Raw genomic sequence first — 27380 nt, forward strand, 5'->3', positions numbered from 1 at the left:
CACCCTTATTATAAAAGTTACCACCTACTATGGACAGAATGATGGTTAAATATAAATATTAATCATGAAAGGTGATACATTGTTTCAAGAAAAGCGCAGCTTCTCGAACTAATAAAGAGCTATGTACTTTCCCTTTAAGTGCGTGTTTTCAGGAGATGGGAGGAAAAAAGAGAGATCTTTCACATCTGTGAGAATATGGCATTTTTAGGATCAGACAGTAGCATTTTTCCTTTTTGATAATGCCTATCATGTGATTTGCAAATATTATTTGAGAGCCAAATAGATTCAATAAAATGTGCAAGTAATTCAGTGATTTATAAGGCTCATAAAAACCCTCCAGCAGCCTCCTCTCACTCGTTCTTGAGCCAAGAGTGCAGAGGCTAAACCTTGTCTATTTTATACGGAGGATAAAATTCACCGCATTGCTAATAGCCAGGCCCCCTTGGGAAATGCATCTGGCCTCTTTTCAACCCCCGATAACCTCTCCTGCTCGGTGAAGTTAGCCAAATCTGTATTTCCTATGCCCCTCTGTGCCTGTCACCCGGGCACAGCGGCAGTCCTGCCGGAATAAATAAAGTGGCCGAGTCATTCAGAGGAGGGAGCAGAACGTCCCATGCTGCCTCGTAAAGACCCAGCCTCTCCCTGAAGAAGACTCCGGGGAGGAGATGCCGGTACCACTGTGTAGACATCACCTGCCTTTTTCTAATTTCCTAATTGAGGAGCATGGGCTCTTTAACTAAAGGACACTCGGAGCTTTTGTCGGCTCTGTGCTGTTAACTCTTCCCTCAGCGCCTGCATCCAGTCTTACTAAACCTGCATCCCCAGCCCGCGTCTTGACGCGTGCATGTGCGGCTGGGCTCCCGGAGCGCGCACTGTGGGTGTCACCGGTGCGTGCGACCCAGGAATGAGCTGGGCGTTGAGCGGGGGTGGCTGCAGTTCATACTGACGTGAGCATGAGGGAGCAATGATTGCCTCCCCCTTTCAGAGGAAGAAACTGGGGCTCAGAGAGGTTAAGTAAGTGGCCCAAGTCACAGAGCCAGGAAGTGGTGGACTGGAGCACGAGCCTATGTTGACTTGAAACCTGAGTTTTTCCAAAAATGCCTCCCCATGGAAACTGTCAGAAAATTGATTTAAAAAAAAACATAGTTTTAAAGAAAAATTTTAAAAATTAACTTTTTCAAAATATAAATGATTTCTTTATTTCAAAAAAATTGTTATTTAAAGTTTACCATATCTGTATATGGGCATGTCCCTGAGAGTCACATCGTTCCCTGCTCTTTGTATCTGGGTCTCCAGCTCTCAGCAGAGTGCTTTACAAAGCTAGGTGCTCCATCCATGTTCATTCAAAAGGGGAGTGAACTAATACATAAGTTAGTTTAAAGCCACTCTCTAGAGAAGAGGCATTGGTGGGTTGCAAAAATAGTCCCAATCATTCAGTCATTTCTTCTCTATGTACAAAGCTAGGTGCTCCATCCATGTTCATTCAAAAGGGGAGTGAACTAATACATAAGTTAGTTTAAAGCCACTCTCTAGAGAAGAGGCATTGGTGGGTTGCAAAAATAGTCCCAATCATTCAGTCATTTCTTCTCTATGTCCCTGCCCTGTGCAATACAACTTTGACACTTCTCTTATCAAGAGGTTATGTCTGTTTCTCTCCTGTTGACTTTGAGCTGCCCTTGTGACTTGCTTCAGCCCAGACAATACAGCAGGAATGATGATGTGTCAGTTCTAAAACCTCGCACGAATCTGCTAAGAGCCCTGTCATTGTCACACGGGGGAGCCCAGGCTCTCCTGCGGAAGATGAGAGACGCTGGTAGCCAGCCAAGAGCCAGCCACCCCCAGGGATCTGGCACCCCCAGCCCGGCCACCCACGCTGACAAAGGGACTTGAGGCCATTCTAAGTACTCGATGTTTTTAGTCACTGAGTTTTGGGGCTATTGGTTTGTCCAGCAGTGTCCCCTTGTTACAAATCACTATCTAGTTAATTTAATTTTCCTTAAAAAATGTTTTTTCATTTGTAATGTTTTTCCATTTTTTTTCCTGCACTTTTACTTTTTGGGGGGGAGGGATTAGGTTTGTTTATTTATTATTTTTTAAATTTTTCAGTGGAGGTACTGGGGACTGAACCCAGAGCCTCACGTGTGCTAAGCATGTGCTCTACCACTGAGCTCTACCCTCCCCCACATTCAGTTTTCACAGCTGCTACTTCGAACCACAAGTTGTGAGTATGTGCATTTGAAGGTGGTTGTTAGAAGGACAGCTCTTCTTTTCGTAACTGATTGGAGGGACCCTGTGATGATTCCCCCACCCCAGTGTTTTCTAATGGGCAGCAGAATCACAAACCTTTGGGTGATAAAAATTTATGGCTTCCAGAACTTGCTGCTAAGTTGCACGGCTATCCAGAAGCGCTCTCTAAAGCCTTCAGTAGCAGGAACCTCATGAAAAGCGGGGGTTTTGTTCAAAAAGAATTATTATGAAGGAAAAAAAGAAACTCTATGAAGAAAAGCATGAACGTGTTGGGGTATACGTGTATCGAATCAACAGGCGGTACACATTAAACCATCCAGTATCACACGTCAGTCCTAGCTCAGTGAAGCTGGGGGAAGAAAAGAAAAGCATAAGAAGTAAAAAGATGAAACAGCACTTTTTAGGGTCGTTTACAGCTAGTGGGTTGAAGTGTTACGTAGATTTCAGATTTTCTGTGTGTGCCTGTATATTCAAGTACTTGGCAGTTTGTTTATGAGTTTTAGCTTTTAGCTGGGTTTTAACTTTTTTAAAGAGGGTAATAGAAATAAAGAGATCTGGATTTCTGTTCCGAGCCTGACACTTAACATTAATGAAACCCCAGTCTCTAAAGCTGCGCTCATCACATCTCATGCGCCTGCAAACGGAGGCTCGGCGTCGCTCTCCCCCACTTGGCTTTGCTTTGAGGACCTGTGAGTCTGTGCTTGCGAGTCAGGGTGTGCTGGAGAATGCCAGTCCCGTCCAAATAGCTGGCGGCTCACTGCGTCATTCACTACGGTGGGTGCCTCTGAGTCAGCCCCCGCCAGCCCAGACCAGGCGCAAATGCCTCACGTTCAGTGGATCCTCGAGTCTTAGGAGCAGTGGTGGTTAAAGGCTGCAGATGCAGTGACGCCTGCAGTTCCTCATAGCCATGCCTCGCTTAGCTCACCCCTTCCAGTGGCTCTAACGAGCCCCCCGGGGACCTCGGTGCGGCCTGCGTGGCTGGCCCCGCGCAGCACAGTGTGTGCCTGCTAGCACTTGTCCACCGTTCACATCGGGCGTTCGCACGGAGGGGGAGCTCCCCTCCCCGTAGTTAGTAATCGTACCTCTTCTTTGAAGATGAAGTAAACTGCAGGTGAAGCGTGTGGATGGCATCCTGAGAACCGAACGCGCCCAGCCCACCTGGATGGCACACCCCGCTGGGATCCTGCCTTTCCTCTGCCTTCCAAACCAGACCCTCCTGTTGGATTTTACACCTTTGAGTTGCCCTCTGTCTGTCCTGAGCATCCCCTGCCTGAGCTTGGCCATGTACGCTGACTCGCGGTCTCCCCTGTGAACCTCAGGCTTGTCCAGAGCTAAAATGTGACCTGCAAATACACCTTCAGAGCTCACGCTCCTTCCAAGCCTGTCCTCTGATGCGCTTGGATCCTTTGGATCAGGCACCACAAATTTCCCAAACACGCTGGGTTAACCCAGTCCAAGCCCTGAATCTCTCTCTGTATTTCTTTCTTTTTTTTTTTTTTCTTTTTTAATGGCGGTACTGGGGATTGAACCCAGGACCTTGTGCATGTGAACAAGTGCTCTGCCACTGGGCTGTCCCCTCCCCCTACTGCTGCATTTCATCGCACAGGCATCTACCAACTGACACAGACCAAAGGATCTTCTAGATATGAGGCTGAGATATGTACTTCCTGGAAAAGGCAAGTCAGCTGCAGAATTCCCACGTCTTCATACAGGTTTTTATTTTGACAGGTGCCAGTTTACAAAAGGTGGTGGGAAAGCAATGATACAGGGTCCCAGTTTAGGGGCACAGGGATCCGACACGACTTGGTATTGTGTGGCGTGGAGAATACAGACTCGTCCCTGACTCCCTGCCTCTGCGACAGCAGGGACAGAGCACAAGTCACCTGCAGCTGAGCCGCTTCTGTGCCCTTGTTTTGGTTTGCTGCTTTGCAAAGCTTTGCGGCACAGTGTGTGTCCTCGTGAGCCTGAGGAGAGCCATCCCCCCTCCTCACACCTGCGACCTCGGTAACAGAGAGCCTCCTCCAGCATCTTCCTGACTCCAGAGAATTGTTGTCCAGAGAACTGGCTGAACCCAAGAGCTTACCTCTTTATTTTGTTGGAGGGACTGAGGCCACTGGTCTGACGGCATCTCCAGGAAACGCAGCTCTGCTTTCAAAGAGAGAGTTGCTGAAGAGTCAGCAGACATGGGGGGAGGTGAGGGACAAACCTCAAACATGAATGAAAGCGGTAACGGGGCGGATACCGCTGTAATTGTATTCAACTGTCAGAAGGACGTATCTCCATCTCTTCCCTGACCTCTGGGCCACTGTCATCTTGTTTGTAGTTTTCTTCCCTACTGAGGTCTTTATATGAACAGATGAGGCTTGAGCCTCTTGTAGGCGCCGGGGCCAGCGGCAGGGAGGGTCGCATTCTAACATCGCGTTAGATGGCAGTGCCAAGGCAAATGTGCACCTCAGTGCTTCTCACTCAACAAGCGTCCAGCCCTGAGTCTCTCTGCCCCCGTGCGTAGCCGTGATCCTGGTGAGCATGCCTTTTTTATTCTACTCTTGTATCGAGGTCTGGCCTAGCTGCAGTGCACAGATCCTGTACAGAGTACAAGGGGTTTTGCACGCGCAGCGTGACACGTCACCTCCACGCGGAGGGCAGCGTGGACTCCTCCTGCACGTGCTGCGTCATGTCCGGCTTCTGCCGAATGTTGTGCGTGTGAGGCGCACTTACACGGTGCGTGCAGCAGGAATTCGTTCTTCCTCTGTTTCCGAGCGGTGAAAACAGGCGTAGACGCGCCGCTGGTTAGGCATTTACTCAGCTGTTGATGGGCACTCGGGTCGTCTGCAGTTCTGACCACAGAGGCGAAGCGGCCGTGAGTATTCTGGTGCGTGTCTTTTACGGGGCGCACGCCCGCCTTCTCCTGATTATCTGCCTGGAGTGGGATTTCTTGGTCCTTCAGCTGATATGCATTTAATTTTAGTGGTCAGAGCCAAACCACGTTTCAAATTTCAGATTTAAGCTTCCACCACCAACGCGGGACGGTTCTAGTTGGTCCCTACCCAATACATACGGTTTTGTATCTGGATTTCTTCACTGTGATAGCAACTTATCCATGTTTCTAACTCTGCATCATAACCACTACTTGTAATTGGAATGTTTGGAGGAGCAGTGGTGTCATAATTTAAATAGTCTGCCTTCTCAGATGAGGGCTGTTTCAGACTAGGAATGAAAAGTCATGTAAGCGAAATATTATCTGTGCTCTTAAAGAAGTGAATTGTGTGGTAGGTTGATTCTTGTTTCTAAAGATGCTTTTGGTAATTAAACATACATGTGCATCACTGTTTTAAATACAGTGAATAAGGACACATATTTTTAAATGTACTAAGTACTAATGCTCTTCTGGTGTGAGTTGTAGCTTTCCCTCATGAGACGGGGGTAAGTGCTCTTCTATTTTCTGTGCTCTTATTGCCCCTAGGGGGCGTTCCCTCCCTGGATTCTCTGTAGGTCAGAATTAGCCTTGTTTATAGTATTAGTTTATGTATAGTTACATATTATATATAATATATTATATTATAGTATATAGTTTATATATTAGTAATAACTTTATATAGTGTTTTATCAGTAAAACGTTAGCTCTTGTTTTCACCCTCATCCCAGGATTTTTGTGTGCTGATTAGCTACAATTTTCATTTCAAGGGATCTCCAGTATTTTTTTACCTTCTAATTCTTATTTCCAGTGGGAAGAAGTGCAAAGAGTCACGGGGTTCAGAGAAGTGTTGGTGTGATGACCTCATAAGTATGGAAGGAGGCAGGCGGCTGCTCTGGTGACCACGAGCCTCACCCCTCGCCCAGCTTCTAATTAAACTTGTCAGCACCTGCTGACTTCTTCCTTAATTTCTGACGTGTTTTCAGAAAATAATAAGCCCCAGGTACTTTCTTTAGTCAATGAATAAAGGCAGGAACTCCCAAAAGTACGCAATCCTGGAGTCACGTCTCCGTCCCAAGTTCGTCAGACTGGAGAAGCCCTTCCGGATTCAGACAAGCTGTGGCACGGGCGGAGGGAGTCACCATGACGAGTGCACTTTGCTGATTATGAACAAAACTTACTTTAACTAAATTCTTCAGCGTATTGGTCATGAAGTTGGCGAACGCCACAGCAGAGCCCAGCTTCTCCAGGGACTTGGCGCCATAACCTTTGTGCAAACCCATCCGCTGCTCGGGGCAGTGTGTCTGCACGGCCGGGTCGTGCAGGTCTGGAATGCTCTGATATTTCACTCTTGCCCTGTCTGGGTTCTGACCCGTCGATGGTCAGCAGAAGAGGCTGATCCGGCTCTGGCTCAGTCTAAGGGTTTTGTGCCAAACAGGGCTCAGCTCTTCCCTAAACTGACTGAATACTTCAGTGGCTCTCTCGTTAATCTCCCTCCCCGGAGATGACCCGGGACAGAACCTGATTTGTGCATATCATCACCGGACCTCTCTGTACCCCAGATAAAATTAGTTCATCCACGTTCCAAGGTAGACACTCTCCTTAATTCAGACTTTGGCCCTTCTCATACCCACACACCTGGAGGGGAAGTCAAAATCAGACAGATGACTTGGCATTTAATGTTTCGTCTGATATGAAACGTGGTGTATTTTACTAATAAGTTCGTGCAAGTTAGACATCAGGAAAGCCCTCAGGAGAATTCTGGGGCAGAATTTGAACTAAAGCAGCCCATCTCATTAATATGTTAATTTTACCTAAAAGATTGACTCCTGGTTCATCAGATGACCTCTGTCTGCTCCTTCTTGCTAGAAATTGGACGTTGAGTTAAATGCGTGTGTGGTGTGAGTCGAGATACCAATAAGAGACATGACAATGTGCTGACTGCTGCACGGAGGGGCGTCCTGCTGGCTGCAGGCCCTGGGAACCCTCCTGCCAAGACTGCTGTTGCAGTAACAGACGCATAATTCATTCAGTCATAAATGATGAAACAGGTCTTTGAGAAAAATGAACACATTATGTCTGTCAGTAGTTGCAAGACTAATCCTTAAAATGCATTAAACGTGCATTAGATTTTTTTTCCTGACAATAGTTTTTTTCTTCCTTCCCATCTCTTTTTTTCTGACAGCATTTTTATTTTGTAACTAAATATAGTTTAGAATCCAGTATGTATTAAATGTGAAAAAACTATTTAAGAAGAGTGTTCTTTCAACCAAATATGCGCTACTGTAAATTCCTAACTGATAAGCTGCTTTCCCGAGTCTGGACCAGAACCTTTCAGTGTGTCTTGCTCACCTATGTGTGGCTGGTGGCCTCCGCATCCCAACTCTGCTGTCAACACAGAGTCACAGCCCTTGTGAGAAGGGGGAGGGCGTGCCATCCCGCCGCTCATAATGCTCCCCCTCCCCCAGCTTCCATCGGCATCGGGTGCCCTGATGGTAGGGCCACTGCCGCAAGGCAGCAGGGAGCCCGCCGGGGAACCAGATCCTGGGGCCTGAGAGGGAGAGCCTGACACAGGTCGGCAGGAAGCACCCACGCTTTCCACCAGCACGCGGCCTTCGGGAAGCACTCTGCCCTCCCCTGACTCCTGGGGTCCCTGCTGCACCTCCCGTCCCTGGAAAACCAGACCCTCTTCTCCAGCTTCTCTGCTGGGCTCCACTTTCCTCTCTCTGCCCCGAGAGTTGTTGTCCTTCCTCCACCAACTTAGAAAATGCCCAACACGCAGTGAGTCATGTGTCTTCTAAATAAATAATGAGGAGTATTGTAAACACCCAGTGCAGAACATTGTAAAAGTGAAGGCGTCACCTCTATGTGTGCCGTTCAGGACATCTCTAGCTCCTCTTCTCGGGCTGACCTTCCTTCTGGGTCTCCTGCGTGTATAATTGGGGCTACTCTTTATACAGAATTTGTATATTGTTTTCTGTTAACTTGACAGTTTCACTAAATTAATCCACCCTAGTGCCTGCTGTTTAATTAATTGTGTCTTTAGTGTGGGGTATTTGTTATTTCTTTTTGTTGTCTTGCTATGATCAAGATAACAACAAACATCATTATTTGTTAGTCTTTAACTGCATTTCTGATCTTTGTCTTAGTGTATAGGTTCCTGCATGTGGAGATACTGGTTCAAATGATATGAGCATTTCAAAGCTTTGTGCCACATAAGCAAATTGTCTTTGAAGAAGGTCCTACCAGTTTCCACTGCCGACAGAAGTGTACGGGAACATCTTTCTTGTCGTAATTTTGAAAGTTTTACTTGTTTCACAATTTTAATAAGATTGACATTTTAATTTGCCTGTTGGCCATTCATAGTTCTTCTCTTAGCCGTCCTCTCTATTTCTGTGACAAGTTTAAGCAGTTATTTTAAATCAAATTCCTGTGACTGGATCCACTCTAACCAGCTGTGGTCCTGCAGCTTTGCTTACAGTCCCTCCGAATTGTAGCAGACACCTGGGTGGGTAAATGTTACTTGTTATCTTCATTTTATAAGTGATGAAACTGCAGCTCAGAACATTTAAGTGACTTTTGCCCAAAGTCATCCAACTAAAAAGTATTGGAATCAGGATTCCTACCCAAGACTGAACATCTCCAAAACTGGACAAGCTCTGTCACTAAGCTTCTTACAAGGAAACGCTGCAGGTCATTATGTGGGAAACACACGCACGTGTGTGCACACGCACACACACACATACTCAGACAAAGCCATCAGCACCTTCGTTCCTGCTGTGTGAACATCCTTCCCAATGTCTCTTTGTGCACTTTGGAAAAATGGCGGCCTGGAAAGAAGCATGGATGGGTGGAAGGTGATGTGTGGCTGGATACGTGGGTCAATAGATTGAGAAAAATCTATGGAAATGAATAAGATGATGCATTTGAAAATAATACTTACCTCCGACAGAATTTAATTTTATTTGTACTATTTATCTGCAAAAGCATTTAGTATTTGTGTAATCATACTTTTGAACATTTTCCTTTAATTTTTCCCAGAAATGAAAATAGAAAACAAAGTGATCACATTTGTTTTCTTGTACATTCTTACGCTTTCTTTTTCTAACTTGTAACTCTCTAATCTAATGTAGAGTTTATCAGGGCACATAGGGTGAGGTACAAAGCTAACTTTATATTTTCTTCTAAAAAAACATGATCAGTTAACCTAAAGACGTCCACGGAATGATTCTTCCCTTTCCTCACTGACTTGTACTCTTTGCAAGTTTATATTAAAAAGCTCTCCCTCCTACCTGGCCACTCATAGCTGTGCCGTCTGCAGAAAGTAATCTGAGAGACAGGATAGCATTACTTTGCCTTTTTTCAAGAAAAAAAAATGGTTGTTTAAGTGACACAGCATCGACCCTGAAGCATTATGGTTATATCCTGATTGTGAAAGCAAAATACAGAAGGTTGGTTGCCAACGGGGTTCTGCAGTGTGGACAGTGGTGGAGCATCTGAAAATTTGGTCCTGAGACAATAGGCAGCCTGGGGATGAGGAAGGAGCACTCCCGCTGGCAGATGATGAGTAGGAGCACTCCCGCTGGTGGGTGGTCAGGAAGGGGCACTCCCACTGGTGGGTGATGAGGAAGGAGCACTCCCGCTGGTGGGTGATGAGGAAGGGGCACTCCCGCTGGTGGGAGATGAGGAAGGGGCACTCCCACTGGTGGGTGATGAGGAAGGAGCACTCCCGCTGGTGGGTGATGAGGAAGGAGCACTCCCGCTGGTGGGTGATGAGGAAGGAGCACTCCCGCTGGCAGGTGATGAGTAGGAGCACTCCCGCTGGTGGGTGGTCAGGAAGGGGCACTCCCACTGGTGGGTGATGAGGAAGGAGCACTCCCGCTGGTGGGTGATGAGGAAGGAGCACTCCCGCTGGTGGGTGATGAGGAAGGAGCACTCCTGCTGGCGGGAGATCAAGAAGGGGCACTCCCGCTGGTGGGAGATGAAGGCAGCACTGCGCTGCTGATGCACTGGACCAGCCGTGGGGGAGGCCTGGGGGGCATGCCCTCCTGGTGACAGCTCCAGAATCACTGGGGGCTTTCTTTGCAAGGAGCACCTGAGGCACGCTCCCCATGCTGCCCCCACGTCCCCACAGACCCCAGGCGGTCGGGTCTCTGGGCCACATGCAGCTTCCTTCCTCTTGCCTCACTCCCAACATAGGTTCACATCGGTGCTTCACCACCCAGACCTGCACCGTGTTCCAAGCGTGATAGTTTACATGGGAAATGGAAGTCGTTACTTAGATTTCTTTCCAGTTTGCACCCAAGTTTCCTGATCTTTATTGTTATTTACTTAAAAGAACTCCTTTAGGAAAATAATGATTTCAATTTTGGGGTGGCTCAGTCTGATCCAGGAAGAGCCCGTGCGTGGCTTAACTGAGGTTTCCCTGCGCTGCACGCTGTGCGGGGAAGGGGCTGCTTGCTTCACTGCTGCCGCCGTCCGGTGAGCCCCCTTATCGGGGTGCAGACTCCTGCAGAGGAAGCAAGTCTGTCGAAGGAGGCAGCGAACTTTAAACCACCCACGGTTTGTTACACTTTACATTTAGAAATCAGTGCATTTTTGTTCATGTGTCTGTTTGGATCAAAGCACTAAAAGAACACCTTTTCCTCCTAATTTTTAGAGGTTTTCACGAGACTCTAAGATAATCATTTGCATGTTTTTACTTCGAGTAGGCAGGGATGTGCTAAGCGGCCGGCCGGATTTCCCTGACCTCAGGGAGCACCGGGCAGTGTGCAGGACGCCTGACCACTCTTTTCTTGTTCCGTTTCAGCGCACAGACCTGGGATATTGGAATATTGGACATCTTTGGCTTTGAAGAATTTCAAAAGAATGAATTTGAGCAAGTAAGTGGGTTTTCTTTTAAAATTTTGTTTCAAAAGAATGGTTTTTCCAACCGATAAGTCATCTCTTTTAAATTCAGTGGAGACTATTTGCATTATTTCTTGCAAATATGTAATTAAAAGAAGTACTTTGCCATCGTGTTTCAAATCCACGTCCCTGGTTGGTTGAAACAGTCATCGCTTTTATGTGGTCTTGGCGCACTCAGTCTTTCCTTTTTAATTGCGGTAATTGTTTTAAAAGACAGTATTAGTTGAAGACCAGGGTGGGGCTTATGGAAATGCTGTTTCAGCAGGTCAGAGACACGGGAGGGCGTCTCTGCTTCAAATCAGGGCAGAGATCTTCAGACTCCTGGGCCGAAAATCAGGCTGGAAATACTGTCTCACGCCAAATGCTGTTATTTGTAGGGTCGGCTTTACGTGACATACACACGACTACGGCCAACTCATAAAAACAGACTAAACAGACATCAGTTCTTTTTAGTCCACTTACAACTTAGGGCACTTGGGAAAACACTCGATTCTTTACTTTGCTGTATATACTGTTAAATTAAGTATATTTTAAAATTAAGTGTTAAGAGTAGAAGTAGACGTTGCGTTAGCAACCAGAGAAGGAAAAAGGTGCAGGTAGAAAGATGGAAAACCACACTGCATTATATTACATAAAGAATTTCAAACGTGTGGTGTTTAGCGTGGTTAATGACACTGGATAAGGGACTAGAGTGAAGTTGAAGCCCAGTTCTGTGACTTTTACTAGCAGAGCTGTCTTGGCCAAGATGAAGAATCTATAATGAGCTTTAGTTTCCTTCTCTGTAAGGTCAAGATAGTGATAGACATACGGAGCTGTGAGATTGCACAAGACGGCTGTCACAGAGGTGCTGGTGTCAGTTCCCAGCTCACTCACATGTGTGAGAACTGGTGGGTAGATACCATTATGGCCATAAATGGCAACACCCAAAAACCTTTTAAAATGCAGCCTTTTCTGTCTAAAAAAGCTGGTGCAGCATCCTGAGAGTAGGTCCTAAATCACGCTGACTCACTTAATCCAGGATGAATCATCATGAATCATGTTCTCTACAAAACTTTGCAGAAAGTCTCGTATGGAATCAGACCGAGGAGACCAGAGGTTTCTTCTCCCTTCATGCTTTTGTATCCATGGATTAATGGAAAAGGGAGGACTGTGTGGTTCTATTTATTTATTGCTTAATAATAAGAAAAAGTGGCAAACGTAAGGAAGAGCAGTTAAAAGGGCGACCAGTAGGAGGTCCGAGAGTAAACGCGGCTCGCAGGCCACCTCTAGGGATGGGTTCCTCGGTGCGAGTGTCTGCATGTTGCCTGGTGGTCACATCGATTCCCCACGTCTTTGCCTTACAAAACATGCGGACTCTCGTGTCTCTAATGAGACTCCCGGTTTCCCCATCTCCTGCTGAGTGGCATGCAGAAGTCACAGGTGGAACGGTGTCTTGTCCAGGCCTCTGCGAGGGGCCGGGCTCCCAGCCTCCTCCGCACCCAGACACGAGCACCTGCAGGCCTGGGCGGCAGCTGAAGTGGGCAAAACATTTATGTTCTTGTCTTATGAATACTTACTCACTTTACGACAGTTACACGTGTCCCTTATTATTCTTTCATGCCGCTAGATATTTTAATTACATATTTTAGAATATACTCATAGCCTGGGATTTTTATATAGCAGGGAATGGCATTTTTCCCCCTCAAATCTAAAGAACAAGTCTCTGTTAAATACCAGAAGCTAATTTTAGACACTTAATGGGTAAAAGCTCAAGACCAGTTTTCAGACTTAAATTATGAAGGGAGTAAATATTTTTAAAGATGTGCCTTTAGTTTTCTTGGCGGGTTTGCCTGACTATTGTGCATGGCAGGACCAAGGAGCCGTTTAGAAGAATAAAATGATTTTTGTGTGTAGGGTGAAGCTAAATCTTATCTTGCAGTGGATCTAGCAAATTCCTAAATTTGCCTATGAACTTTTGAAAGGCTGTTGGTTTGAATGATACATTCTAGATTCTTGCGGTGCTAATAGAGTGTGAACGTCCTCCTTTTTGATCCGACTGACAATTTGCAACAGAATGTTTAACAGAACGACATTGTATCCAGAACCAAACCCAGAAAAATGTTGGTGCCTTTATGAGCATCTGCTCTGTTCTCCGTTGGGCGTGTTGCCCCACCAGCTGTTGGCCAGGGGGTCGGCTCCTCTGGGGCTGCAGTGGTGTCTGCTGCAGAGTTTTGTGTCTCATACAGGCTTAATGACTGTGTTTCAACTGAAACTTAAAGAGTAAACTCTTAAGGACAGAATCTCCCTAGTGGATTTGCTAGTTTTTCCTTCTTGCTCAGGAATAAATGTATGTATTTCTGGACAGTTGGTCACCCATAAGAAATCTGACAAATATTTAGAACAGGGACAATCTGGGGAGATACTAAGAGTCACTCCAAGACAGCCACGTCCCCCACCTCAGTGTCCCCAGGCAGCTCTAAAGCATTAGATGGACGCGTGTGAGACTTTACATGAGAATTTGTTTCAGCTCATAGGAACTGCTAGCCCTGTTTTCCTTGACTTTCAGTAAATAATCTCTATTCAGAACTATTTTATATATTGTAAAGAAGACAGGTTTTTAGATTGAGAAGTGTAATATATAAAATGCAACAGTACTTTGATGCTGCAGTGGAGAGGGGCTCACTAGAAAGTCTGAGTCCAAAGTGCATTTCAGGAGGCTGTGACGCCACCACCGTAATTAATTAGATCATTACATTATTATCAACTCACTGTGTTATGTGACACCTACATTTCAAGAACTCTCATCTCCCTTATGGATCTAGCGCTACAAAAACATCCTCTGATGCCCTGAAAAATAAGCCTCTCCAGTCAACTCTTCCATGTTTCACAGCCAGTGAGTCCCAAGGTTGCGACGCTTGCTAATCAGAAAGGTGACAACCAAGACAAAAGTCGCCTTACACGTTGTGCTGCCAGTGGTGTTAGAAAAGTGAAAGCGGTTCGGGGCACCACGTCTAAGGGAGAGGCAAAAATATTTTTAGTTCCAGGGATTAATATTTAGAAAGCTGAAAAGAACGAATGAAAACATAACTACAAACCATGAGAGACCTTGATAAAGTAGCAAGTTGCAAATCAGCATATAAAACCACTGACTTTTATATATTTTTAGAATAGTTTGTTAGAAGACATAGTGGAAAAGAAGAAAACATTTACATGGTCAAGATCAGTAACAACCTAAGTGAGGGAATCTATAAAATGCTCCTGAAAGTCGCATAATTACACTTAAAAATGGAAAGATGTATCGCATTCTTAGAAAGGCCTGGAGATGGTAAAGATCCTGACCATCTACAATTTATAAATATGACTTGAGGCGGCCCCACTGCAAATGGACGAAGAATGAATGACAGAATTAGAGCATTCAGGCTCACGGCTGCGCGGAAGCAGTGAGCCTGTGCAATGAGTGTCGATCCCTGCTGCCATTCGAGACGGGAGACCACACAGACAAGATACAGATCAGGAGTTCTTGCCAAGGAAGAAAGAAAAGAAAGAAGGAAGGAAGGAAGAAAATAAGGAGGAGAAAGGAGAGACCCTGGATACAGTGAAACATCTTGATACAACTGCTAATTAACAGAAACAGAGGACAGAGGAACATGAGAAACTGAACCATGAGGATGCCCTCTGCAGAGCCCAGGCCCTGAGAAGTGGAACAGGACAGGGGACTTGATTTCTTCAAAGTATAAAATGCAGAGAGAAGAATGTAAAAGAAGGAGGTGACGTGTAGATTAAAAGAGATCTAAGCAACATAAATCAATTAAAATGTGGACATTGTCTGGATCCTGGTTACTTAAGTATAAGCAGCTATGAGTTAATTAATGTCATATGAAATCTGGATATTTGACAAAATTAAGAAATCATCCTTCACAGAAGCTGTGTGTGATAAAGGTCACGTGGCTGTGTTTTTGAACTCCTTCTAGTTTAGGAAATTATACTAAAATGTTTGCCAATTAAGTGACACCATGCCTGAGAATTGCTTCCGATGCGTTTGATTTTGAGGGGAATATGGAAACGGGTAAAGCTGAACTGGCCAGGAGGTAGTAACTGTCGATAATGCTGGAGTCGGCTGATGGCAGATGGGGTGTATTACGTTAGTCTCTTCACTGCTGAATACGTTTAAAATTGTCCATAACGTACAGGTGCACCTCAGAGGTATCACAGGTTTGGTTTCAGACCACAGCAGCAAAGGGAATTCGGTAATAAAGCTAGTCACTGCGTTGTTTTGCTTTCCCAGTGCAATGTTGTGTTACACTATCCTCTAGTCTGTGAAGTGTGCAGTATCATTATGTCTAAAAAACAATATATCTACCTTAATTATCAATCCTTTATTGCTAGAAAACACCAACCATCATCTGAGAGTTCTGCAAATCTTAGTAGTAACATAAAAGATCGCTGATCACAGGGCACCGTAACAAACGCAAGAATAATAAAAAAATTTGAAATATTGCCAGAATATTGCCAAACGGCGACACAGAGACATGAAGCGAGCAAGTGCTGCTGGGAAATGACACTGATAGACTCGCCTGACGCAGGGCTACCCCACACCTTTGATTTGTAACAACACGGTCACTACAAAACACTGCCAAGTGAGGCATGCCTGTACTAGTTAAAATAAATGAGAACTTTAAGGCTGTATAAATATTATTTTAATAAATGCTAGAATATATCTTTGCTGCACAAAAGCTGTCGCCAAGCTCTGCATGTTACAGATCCTTGCCGAAGGCGTAGAGAACAGAGTAGTGGAAACGAGTGATTTAACATTCAGTAATTTCCCCCAAATTTCCCACTAGACACATAACATGCAGCTACATGTAATGAAACTCTTGAAGCTGTGGCGTCTGGTAAAATTGCATATCAACAATTTGCTGTAAGAACCCAGAGAATTTGGAAAGAGAACACGTTTGTTCAAAGTAGAAGCTTCTGTCACAGACGATAAAATTGTGATACATGACCTGTCTTCAAGCTCGGCTTTGTCTAGGCTGGTCTTAGAAGAGTTTTCGTGGATTTGAAATAGTCCCCTGCTTACGAATTCTTTTCTAAAGAGTGAGGCTTGCTGGAAAGTCCTGGTGAACAATGACTCAGTCAGGCTTGGGCTGTGTGCAGAGAGTTTGGGAAAAGCCACATGCTTTGACTTTGAAAGTTTCATGAAATAAGATTGTACAGTTTGTCGACCTCAATCTCAGAAAAATACCATGAAATCCTTAGTTGTGAAGTCACTATCCTCGATATGATACAAGATAAATTAAAGAGTATATTAATGACTGTCAGCTGAACACATGTCATGTGCCTTTGATGTCGATTATTCCATTTTGCAGGTGGGAAAACTGAGAGGCTATGGCCTCTGCCCTGTAAGAAAGGGTTTTGTTGGTCCCCAAAAGGGTCCATTTTTTTCTGGCTCACTTGCATCAGGCTCCTCTGTCATTCATTCATTCAACTAACTGGTTTTGTATGCACACCACGTTCCAGACCCTATGCTTGGCACTCAGCAGCACGCGGACATCACGGTGCAGTAGGTAGGCAGTGCAGAGGGGGACCAGTTCTGACTGGATGGCAGAAGGGTTAGGAAAACCGTAATGAGAAAGATGTTGCTGTTTTCATCCCAATGTTGGCAGTTCCCATGCAATTTTAATCATAGCATGTGCTCTGAGAGCTATTAAGTGTCAATATGAACTATTTGCCACTCAATGAATTGACCTATGAATATAAAAAATATTTTATTGTTCAAATTGTTTCACATTTAGCTTCCCAAACCATGCGTACATTAAATAGCTAACTCTATCTCAAAACATTTCCTGCTCTGTGACACTGAATTTTCTGAACTCTTCTCAGGAACTCACCAAGCTGTTGATGTAACACAGTTCAAGAAAACTCTGAATGAGGAAACTTACTTCTGTTTCATAGCAGAACCCAGGGATAGTGCTGCTCGGGGTTCTACAGAAAAATAAACAGAGTAACGAAATAGTGAGATGCTATTTAAATGTACTTCTTGCAATAATATTGGATTCTATGTTTAAAAAAGTATGGTTAGACGTTTTCAGGTTAGTAGCTTTTGAAAATGTGTTTCAAGGAAATAAAGATGACTGGATAAAGAAATTGTGGCATATTTATACTGCAGTGGAGTACTACTCAGCCATAAAAAAGAATAAAATAATGCCATTTGCAGCAACATGGATGGACCTAGAGATCATCATTCTAAGTGAAGTAAGCCAGAAAGAGAAAGAAAAATACCATATGATATCACTGATATGTGGAATATAAAAAAAAAAGAGGACACTAATGAACTCATCTACAAAACAGAAACAGACTCACAGACATAGTAAACAATCTTACGGTTACTGGGAGAAAGGGGGTGGGAAGGGATGAACTTGGGAGCTTGAGATTTGCAAATGTTAGCCACTATATATAAAAATAGATCAAAAAATAAGTTTCTTCTGTATAGCACAGGGAGCTATGTTCAATGTCTTGTAATAACCTATAATGAAAAAGGAAGAGAGTGCAGCTTCATCTTCCTTGTGAAGTAAAGGCATACTGAGCTGTACTGCATTGGATTTATTGGGCTTCACAGACGGTGGGCTTTTTACAAAGTGAAGGTTTGGGGCACCCCTTCGTCGAGCAAGTCGGCTCGGCACCGTTTTTCCAGCAGCATTTCCTCGCTTTGTGTCTTTGTGCCACGTTTTGGTAATTCTCGTGATATTTCAGACTTTGTCATTGCTTTCACATCTGTTACGATGATCTGTGGTCAGTGATCTTTGATATTACTGCTTCTGACTCAGTGAAGGCACAGGTGATGGTTAGCATATTTTTAGCAATAAAATATATTTAATTAAGGTGTGTACATTATTTTTTAAATCATAATGCTATTGCACACTTAATAGACTGCAGTGTAGTGTAAACATGACATTTATATGCACTGGGGAACCAAAAAATGTACGTGACCCGCTGCCTTGCTCTGTTTTAGAGCCAAACCCGAAATACCTCCGAGGTCTGCCCGCACCAGAACGTTAAACGGAAGTGTTACAGAATGCCATGCGCAGAATGAATGGAGTGGAAAATATATTTCAGGCCTCTTTAGAAGAGAGTGAATTGAGTTCTTACAATGACAACGACCCAGGGAGAAGCCCACCCTCACCGCAGGCCCCCAGGGCACCGCCCAGGCACGGGGGCCCACATAGTTTGCGGCCGACCCTCAGCAGTGGCTGCAGTGTCTCGCGCCCTCGCTGTGAGTCAGGAGCCCCCCCTTAGATGACGGCCGGCACCTCCGGCCACCCCCTCAGAGAGGGGTGGGATGTCCCGAAGTCTGTCTGGGGCCGCGTGGGAGTTCTGACACCAACCCATCGGGCCCCAGGGCAGTGCTCTCCGTGCCGCTGTTTCTTTGACACCTTAGGGCCGCTGCTCTGGGCTCTGTTACTTCTTCAGTGTCTCTCTAAGCTTTGCATTCAATCCTGGATAATGACAAGTATTTGAAAAGGACGGTTATTTCAGTAGAATTTGCATTTTTCAATCTGATGTTAGCAGATTGTTAAATAGAATATGGGAAGAAAGTTATCCAATAGGTTTATTGTCGGCTGAGCCCTTCAGAAAACCCCTCTGGTCCCCGCATAGTGATTGTTCATGTTAAAGGGGATTATGGGTGTGAATTAAACTCATTAAAACAGTGGATTTATTCTGTGAATCTGTGTTGCACCGAGTAACACAATCACTGAAAGAAATGTTACAGAGAAAGTTTTTCTTTTTTTTAATCTGTATGAAAATGTCATTGTGCCTGTGAAGTAACTGCCAGCTGCATTTGCTTAAAACCTATTGCATGGAATTTGATATCAAAATTGCAAAGAGAAACGGTAATCTACTGAAAGGGGTGCAAAGTAGGAAGGGTGAGAACCAAACAAAACCAGCAGACAAACAAGTGCAGAGGCGGGTCCCTGCAGGGCCCCGGGCCTGGAACCTGCTGGTGAGGCTTCTGGTGCAGGGCTCGGCCAGGGAAGCAGTCCTGCCACACCGTGCCCCGCGCTCACCGAGCGCCGGCTCCTGTGTTACAAAGCACGTCAGGTTGTTGGCCGAGGCGGTCTCTTCTCACTGTCGAGTTGAGAGATGGTGCTGGGAGAAAGGCAGCATGACTTTTCCCAAACAGGGACAGAGAGAAGAAAGGTTTTACCGTGATGGCTCAGTCAAAGCTGGCAACATAAATGACAGAATGTTAAAGCTGAAACTGATCCGAGAAATACTATTTCCTCATCACCATCCCTCCCTGCCCCTCAACTCCTGCCGTTTTACAGAAAAGGTGCCTAAACCAGGAATGACTGACTTGTTGGGGAAAGTACATATAGCAATCTCTAAGCCCCCGGCGTTCTTCAAAAAAAGTAAGTTGGAGATTCACAGCACCCCTGGCAAAGGCAAGGCCCTGAGAAGTCCTGCAGGGAAGTGTTAGTTTAGCTCAGTGTTTCTCCGGTAGGCTTCAGTTCTGTTGTTTTTCAGACAATAGTAATTGACATCTCATACAATTAATGTTCTGCTGAACATACTTGAGGAATACTGAGTATCTCAAATCTGACATCATTCCTGCTGTCTCATATATATATATATATATGTATAAATGGGTTAGTAGGCATTAAGTCCTGTCCAAAACCTCTATAAGACGTTTAGTCCACACCAAAAATCCTTGAACTTTGGTCCTATCCAAAATGTCCATGAGCATATTTGGTCTACGCCAGATGGTTTTGGACAGGACCAACTGTCAAGGACTTTTCGGTATGGACCAAATGTCTAATGGACGTTTTGGACAGGAACGAATGTCCTTTAAAGTATAACTGCATGATATATATGTCTCACACACACACACACACACACAAACACACACACACACACACACATAAATTGATGAGGAAATCAGTTAAATGGATTGTATTTACCAGCATCTATCTCAGTGTATTCCACCAGGCCTACATATTATAATCACCTGGAGAGCTTTTAAAATACATCAGTGCCTGGGCCCCACTCTGATTTAATTGGTTTGGGGTCAGGCCCAGACATCAGCCTTTTTTGTAGAGCTCCTGGTTAATTCCAATGTTCGGTAGGATTTCAAATCACTGTCTCATGCCTGGGGCTCTGCCTTCAACTAGAGTCAGCTTTAATTAATCTCCACTTTAATTCTGGGATGCATATGTCACGCTTTATTATATTTTTGCTTCAGATAAATTTCACTGAGTAATAAAAATAAAGGGAGAACAGTTGGTGAAAATTTACTCAAGAAATTAAGTTTGTCATTAATACAAATGATAGGCCATCTGGATACGCAATAATGTTCTGTTACTAAAGAGTGTTTTCAAAGGGTGCATAATTTTTATTATTAAACAACCGCTTAGTGACAGCACTTCATGTACAAAGCGTGTATTTTAATCAGAGAATGGCGCACGCTGATTAAGCAGTATTTAATAATTTTTCATTGTCATTTATGAATACTCACCTTTTATCCACATTCAAGTCTGCACTGAGGAAGACCTGGAAATTTAATGAAACCCAAGAACAGTTCTGATGGATGGAGTGAAAAAGTAAAAGCGATGTTTGTTTTGCACTGAAGTCAGCGATGTTCTCAGTTCTTGGTTCAGATTCACACTTGTAGGTACATACACTAATCTGCCTTCACAAGCCTTTTGTGTGCACACAGAGCAGCTCAGTGAACGTGAACTGAGGATATGCAGGATCTCCTCGTGATTCTGGCCCCCATTTGGTGGGTGGGCTGCGTCTTCCGGCTCCCCAGCTGGGCGTCTGCTCCGGTGATGTGTCCCGATCGATCGTCTCCTTGGCTGCCTTTCCTGGCGGGTCTGAAATTCACATTTCTAGCACTTCTTTTGTATTTTAACCGGTGAGCGATTTGAACAATTTAGAGTCAGGAAAGGCAAACTATTTTGGTAAAAAAAAGTTTGTGCATTACTTCAAAATGAGTTTGAAAACCATTCTACTTATGGTTTTCATATGCCCCCCGCGCTGCTCTCCTCTGCTAGAAATCCAGGTACTCAGGCAGCTGCAGAAGCAGCCCTCTGATAGAAGCTACAAGTCAAACATCACCCCGCAGGCTGCTCAGTTTCACCCATCCCGCTGGAGTTCTCCTTGGGATTTTTATAAACTGCTTCTTTTTTTCCCTCCATAATACAAAGAACACGATGCACAGTAAACATTTCCGATGTGTTCTAAGAATCACCCATGTCACCAAGTCCCGTCCCCAGTGCAGACTGAAAACGGGAGAGCTCAGTGGGGAAGCTGGATGTTCTGTGAATCATTTTGACCAGGAGAGCAATCAGGTGAGTTGCTCTGTTCAGAAGCACAGGCCAAATCAGTTTTTTGTTACCGAACATTTGGTAGACAGCTTTAGGCGTGCCTTCCTGGGGGAAAAAAAGACTGGAAAAGCTTTTTCCAGCCCTAGAAAGTTACTGTGGCTCCATCCACACACACACACGGCATCTCCATTCTGACTAAAACAGTGACTTGGTTTAATAAAGCCAGCATTCGGTTCAATAAAATCCTAGGAAACAAAGCCATTTAAAAATGTCTGTTTTTATTCTGAAATCAGGCTGCAGCAGACTTTATATACAGAGGTGGTCAGCTGTCAGCAGTCAGGAGCAAGAGGACTGAGTCAGATTGTCATCAAAAAGTGCTTTTTGTAACTACTGGCCTCAGTCTATTCTGAATACAAAATGGTAAGAGAATTATATGAAATACGTGTGCGACATCCACCTCTAAGTGTGTTCAATTAGAGAATCTCAAGATGAGGGGAAAGATAAATGTCATAGAATTTGAGTATTCCTTCCACAGCAGAGAATCAGCCACTTACGGTCTTGTTTCAGGCTCCTTTGTCAGATTTCGCATTGTTTCACGTAGTCACACACATCATGCTATTTTCCTTGGCCTCTACATTTATTTCTTGAGTAATCTATTTCCCAAAATATATAACATTTAGGTGCACCTTTCATAGCCATTTTAAAGTCAGACTGCTGAGGTAAAAGATCTATTTGTGTTGTCTTAAATAATTCGATGCATTTATTAACTTCAAAAAGTTTGAAAAATTACAGTCATGTACATCATCTCATCAAAGAGAATCTTTTCCAGTGGTTTCATTCCATAATGGAGTCATTTATTTTCTGGACATTTACTGTAAATATTTTACTCCAAAATCAAGAAATCGTTTTATAGCATTTAAGATCTTCAGTAGAGAAATTATTACAGTATTAGAGTTTGACACATTATTACAGTGGGGAAACACCTCAAATTATGATTTTTTAAGCAAATAAAAAAATTGAAAATTTTTTTCCTCTAACAACTACTTTCAGAAATTTGTTTTTCATTCATGATTGAAATGATAGTGATAAATACTCCTTTCTCAGGGGGCTTTTATAGAAAGTGATTTGTCTTTGCAGAATCATTCCTGGAGATTTATACACCACAGATAAAACAAACAGAGATCCTGAGCTATTGCTACCAGTTAGCTTTGATGGAACAATTCTAGGGGATGGCTGTGCTACATTGTATCAGGTACAAGGAAGGAAATATTTTTCAGATGATATTTAAATGCTGAATCCCAGCCCTTCCTTTGCCAGCTGTTATGTGTGGGATTTATGGGTCTACATCTATATGCAAACTGTTTTTGCCCAAACAGCCAGCATATACAGTTAAGTGCTCTATATGGTATGTTCTCAAACGAAGTGACTGTAGTTTTGATATTTTTACATTCAGAGAATTGATCAGCAAAATGTGAGTGTATTTAAGAAACATTTAGCTTTAAATTTAAAGAACCTTCCAGCTTTGCATATATCTCATGGGATCTAGGAATCTTGTCAAGGGGCAGAGAGGGAAAGTTCTGGTTAACTACTGGCCCAATCAGATAGAAGGGAGAAAACTCAAGAAATTTTAGAGATCACGGACGGAGCATTGGCAGGAAGAGAGGATGCAGAGAGAGATTCCAAGTCTCAGCAAGTTCTCTCAAGTACTTTAGGTTTTTGTTTTAATTTATGTTTTTAACTGAAGTGTAGTCAGTTTACAATGTTGTGTCAGTTTCTGGCGTCCAGCCTGATGCTTCAGCAGTACGTATACATACGTGTATTTGTTTCCACGTTCTTTTTCATTGTGCGTTACCACAAGGTATTGGATACACACGTCCCTGTGCTGTCCAGTAGAACCTTGTCGTTCATCTGTTTTCTATATGGTAGTTAGCGTCTGCAAATCTCAAAGTTCTTTAGGGTTTAAAATGACTTCCAAGACAGCAGCAATGTGGCATGGCTCTTATTTTATTTTTAATTTAGATCTTACTTTGTGATGGAAGGCAGTAGGGAAGCTCATTCAGTCTATAGACAGTCACTTGTCACCAGATTTACAGAAACCGTTGTTTATGGTGAAGCAGAGGCAAGAAAAACTACTGGAAGCAAGGGCAGTGACCCTGGGACACCTTTTTTGATCTGGAGCTAAGAAGTATTTTGAATATTCTGTGCATGTCAATATGTGGTATTCGGATCTTATTTTTCATAAGTTATTTAAATATTTTATTCGGAATATTTCTACTGCATTGATTATTCTCTACCTGTTGCCCTAATAATGAGATATCGATGCACATTCATCACCCAGATAACTTGTCTAGATTCGGGCGTTGAGCCTCTGCATTTTCAGCTCTCCAGCTTGTGCTGCCATCAGGGCAGCCCCTTGCCTGCAGCCTCCAATCACGCCGTTTCCGGAGATGCTTGAGCTGCCTCTGCCTACTCACCAAATTCTGGTCCCGGCAAGAACTGAAGAGCAGACCTTCCTCGCAGACAGCTCATCTCAGGTCAAGCTCCCCCTGTGGGCTGACTCGTGCCCTGCACTCTGATGTGTTCCTTCGTTTCTTCCCTCTGGGACTGCTTCGTGTCCCTGGAATCGCACACATTTCCATCCTTCCTAGTAGCTAGACCTGTGAGAGGATGGGTCTCTGTTCCTATGTGTATTGTATTCTTCCTTTATTAATAGCCACCCTCTGATGGGCAGGCTCAGGCCACCCGTGCAGAGAGTTAACGTGTCCTGGCGTTGGTCCTTTGAGACGTTGACTTGACTTGCTGGTTGGAAGCTGGAGCCCAAAGGAAGCTCTTCCGTGTCCTGGAGAGAACCCGTGGGGACCAAATGTCTGTCTGAGAGGAGCTCCTACTTAGCAGGTGCTAGGATGACACCAGATTTGGAGGAGAACTCAGGCGCGTGGGAAGGAGGCGCCCAGGGCGGTCTTCTTTTTTCCAGTGACTATTCCAGTCTTGTGTGATTTACAAAAGCTTTGGCATTTTCTTTATATAAATACTGCACATTTTACGTTAAACATAATCTTAGATGTTGTTCCCTTTGCAAATGAGATCTGATGTCCTTTTACAAACTTTTTATCAGTAACTTTGATGTATATAAATTGTTCATCTCTATTTTCAGTGAGTTACTGAATTCTAAATGTTTCTAAGTGATTCGGGGTTTTACTGTTTCTAACGTCGTGGTTAGGGTGCAGATGGGAAGGCAGGATGGTCTGTGAAACTGCCGTGAGATCACAAAGGTAGGGGGTGTAGGGACCGAAGACAGGAGGCCCTGGACGGAGCCCTGGACCACTCCAGGGTGGAGTCAGAGGAGACAGACAAGGACTGGCCAGTGAGGCAGGAGCCCCGAGAGTGTGACGTCCTGGAAGACGCTGGGGGCAGCACTCAAGGAACGCAGAAGAATGGGCTCTCAGACATCACTGGGAGGTCAAGGGCAGTGAACACAGAGCTGAACGTCAGATTTAGAAATGCACGCATCACTGGTGACCCCAAAAAAGCACTTTTGGTGGAGCAAGGGGAGCAAAAACCTACTGAGTTCAGTAGTGGGGAGAAGAGGAATTTGAGATAAGAAAAGACAACTTTTTTGAGGTTTTTGGATTATTGAAAAAAAAGCAGAAAAACAGGAAAGTCTACCCAGAGGGAAAGCAAGGCTTCATTTTGGCTAGACTTGGGTTGTTCTATTTTATTTTCTAACATTTTAAGATATTTTTAAGGTTAATAAGTTAGCACTTGAAGATTAAGGAATAGCACATTTGTTTCCTGATGGGCACGCCTGGCGGAAAGAGGAAAATGTAAAAATTTTGTGCCACAGGACTTGGTGCCTGCAGTGAGATATTTAGACCAGTATCCTTTCTCAAACAAACCCCGTGCTCCTTTTTGCAACAGGAATGAGGAGGCAGGAAACACCCCTCCTTTCCCTGGTGTCTGAGGTTAGGGCAGCTTTGTCGTCACTTGTTGGCAAGGGCCCAAACGTCATTTCCTTTTGGAAATATTTTTAAAAAACTCACATATATTTTAGGCCCCACATTTGTAAGTTAATGTTGTCGTTATACTTCCTGCTGCTTTTCAGGGCCAGCCCTCACTTGCATAATCGGGCCGTGTGAAGTCAGCAGCGTCAAGCCGAGCTCTTTTGACTTCTCAGGGCGGCATCGGGAGACGCTAACTGGCGCTGAGCGTTCTCGAGCCTGCATCTCGCCCTCTGAAACGGGGTGTGGAGCGGGGGGTCTGCGTGCCGAATTCTCTTGTGAACTGTTTTCTTTCTCCCCACAATAGCTCTGTGTCAACATGACCAATGAGAAGATGCACCACTATGTCAATGAAGTGCTTTTTCAACACGAGCAAACAGAATGTGTACAAGAGGGAGTTACCATGGAAACCGCTTATTCTCCTGGTAACCAGACTGCAGTTTTGGATTTTTTTTTCCAGGTATTCATATCATATAATTAGCTACTTTCCAGGGTACGTGCATTTAAATATACTGAAGACAAAGAGTTTTCTTTCAAGGGGCTGTATTTGGGGGGTATCTTTATAGGCGGCTCGGCAGTTTGTAACTTATTTATACTCTTTCCATGTTGATTGAGGCGCACGTGACCTTCCTCTGAAAGGACATTTGAAGGATTATCGATCAATTGAAATGACAAGAAATATCAGATCATTTTGTTATAAAAACACTGAGCATTGGTTATGTCGCTGAAACTCTTCTTTTGGTGTGGTTACAAATGCACATCATACAGACCTACTATTTTATAAAATAATACCGAGGCTAACAAGATCACAAAACAAACTCAACAATCTTTTTTATCCCCAAATTTTTAAGTTTAAATATAGAAAAAAAAAGGGGGGGAGGAGGGTGTAGCTCAGTGGTAGAGTGAGTGCTTAGCATGCACAAGGTTCTGGGTTCAATCCCCAGTCCCTCCATTAAAAAATCAATCAATCAATCAAATTACCCCCCAAAACAAAAAATATAGAAAAATGGCAAAATATATATACATATAACAGTACATTTGCAAGTGTTTATATGAATCTTTGTCCTTTCTACCTTACAATGCAAGAATCTTTGCCTCAATATCGTCATCATAAGAATGAAACTCGATCATACAATCAGCCATCACTTGTCTACTAATACAAGACGTTGTATAGATTTACCAGTAACATTTCTAAAACATTTGAATGTTGTTTAAAACTGAGACCATTTAGCTACTGGGGAGCATAATATATAATTTTCTACCCTGAATTTTCTTAAGTGTCTGCTTACAATGACTTTGTTTTATGTACTTTCCTAATCTGTAACATGTTCTTGTTTCTGCTACCAGCTTGTCGACATTCCTTATTTTAATTCGAGAAGAAGGTCTCTTCCTCCAGAAAGTCCTCCCTCATCCTGACACATGTAGCATATAGTTAATCTATATAAGACTGAAAAGTGGCCTGAGGGTGACAGACCCTTAACTGTCCATCGGAAGCCTCGGCCACCCGTTCCCCGCGGGCACCCACTCCCCTCATGCTTGCCGGCTGCCATGTCGTTGGCTGCTGCACAGCGGTCAGCAGCACGGGGTTATTTCTGTCTTTTTGTTTCTTCTTTGGAATGAGTATTTCAGTAGTGGGTCCCTCATCAGGATGGGCTGGAAATGAGAGCGGGTGTTACTGCTGTGGCTTCTCTTGGATACCCGGAGAAATGAAATGAAAAGACGTACCAAACAGAGGGTGAAGCTAGCCTTTTTACCTGCAAATATGTAGGTCTACACACCAGGCAAGCGTATACTCTACGGCACAAAACAGGCTGGTTATTTCCTTCCTAGCAACTCATAACCCTCCACTGCGCACAGGCGTGCAGAGTGTTTGCACGGCTGTCTCTGTGTTCCAGTGATCACATGTTTGTCTCACGTCTCCGAGGAGCAGGGTCAGTGCAGATCCTCACCGAACTCTCCATGTGTCCAGGGCATTCTGTCGCTGTCTCTGCCCTTGACGCTTCTGATGTAAGG

The 27380-nt window shown here is 44.2% G+C and overlaps 1 protein-coding gene across 1 annotated transcript in view; it reads left to right on the plus strand.

Moving 5' to 3' along the window:
- Window positions 1-27380, plus strand: part of MYO16 (myosin XVI) — a 440032-nt gene that overhangs the window by 268845 nt on the left and 143807 nt on the right. Inside the window, exons 22-23 of the mRNA XM_072976531.1 lie at window positions 10971-11043; window positions 25675-25827. Coding sequence (XP_072832632.1) covers window positions 10971-11043; window positions 25675-25827 — 226 coding nt within the window. The remainder of the gene's footprint in view (window positions 1-10970; window positions 11044-25674; window positions 25828-27380) is intronic.

The sequence above is a fragment of the Vicugna pacos genome, chromosome 14 (genome assembly GCF_048564905.1).
Source record: "Vicugna pacos chromosome 14, VicPac4, whole genome shotgun sequence".
NCBI classification, from domain to species: domain Eukaryota; kingdom Metazoa; phylum Chordata; class Mammalia; order Artiodactyla; family Camelidae; genus Vicugna; species Vicugna pacos.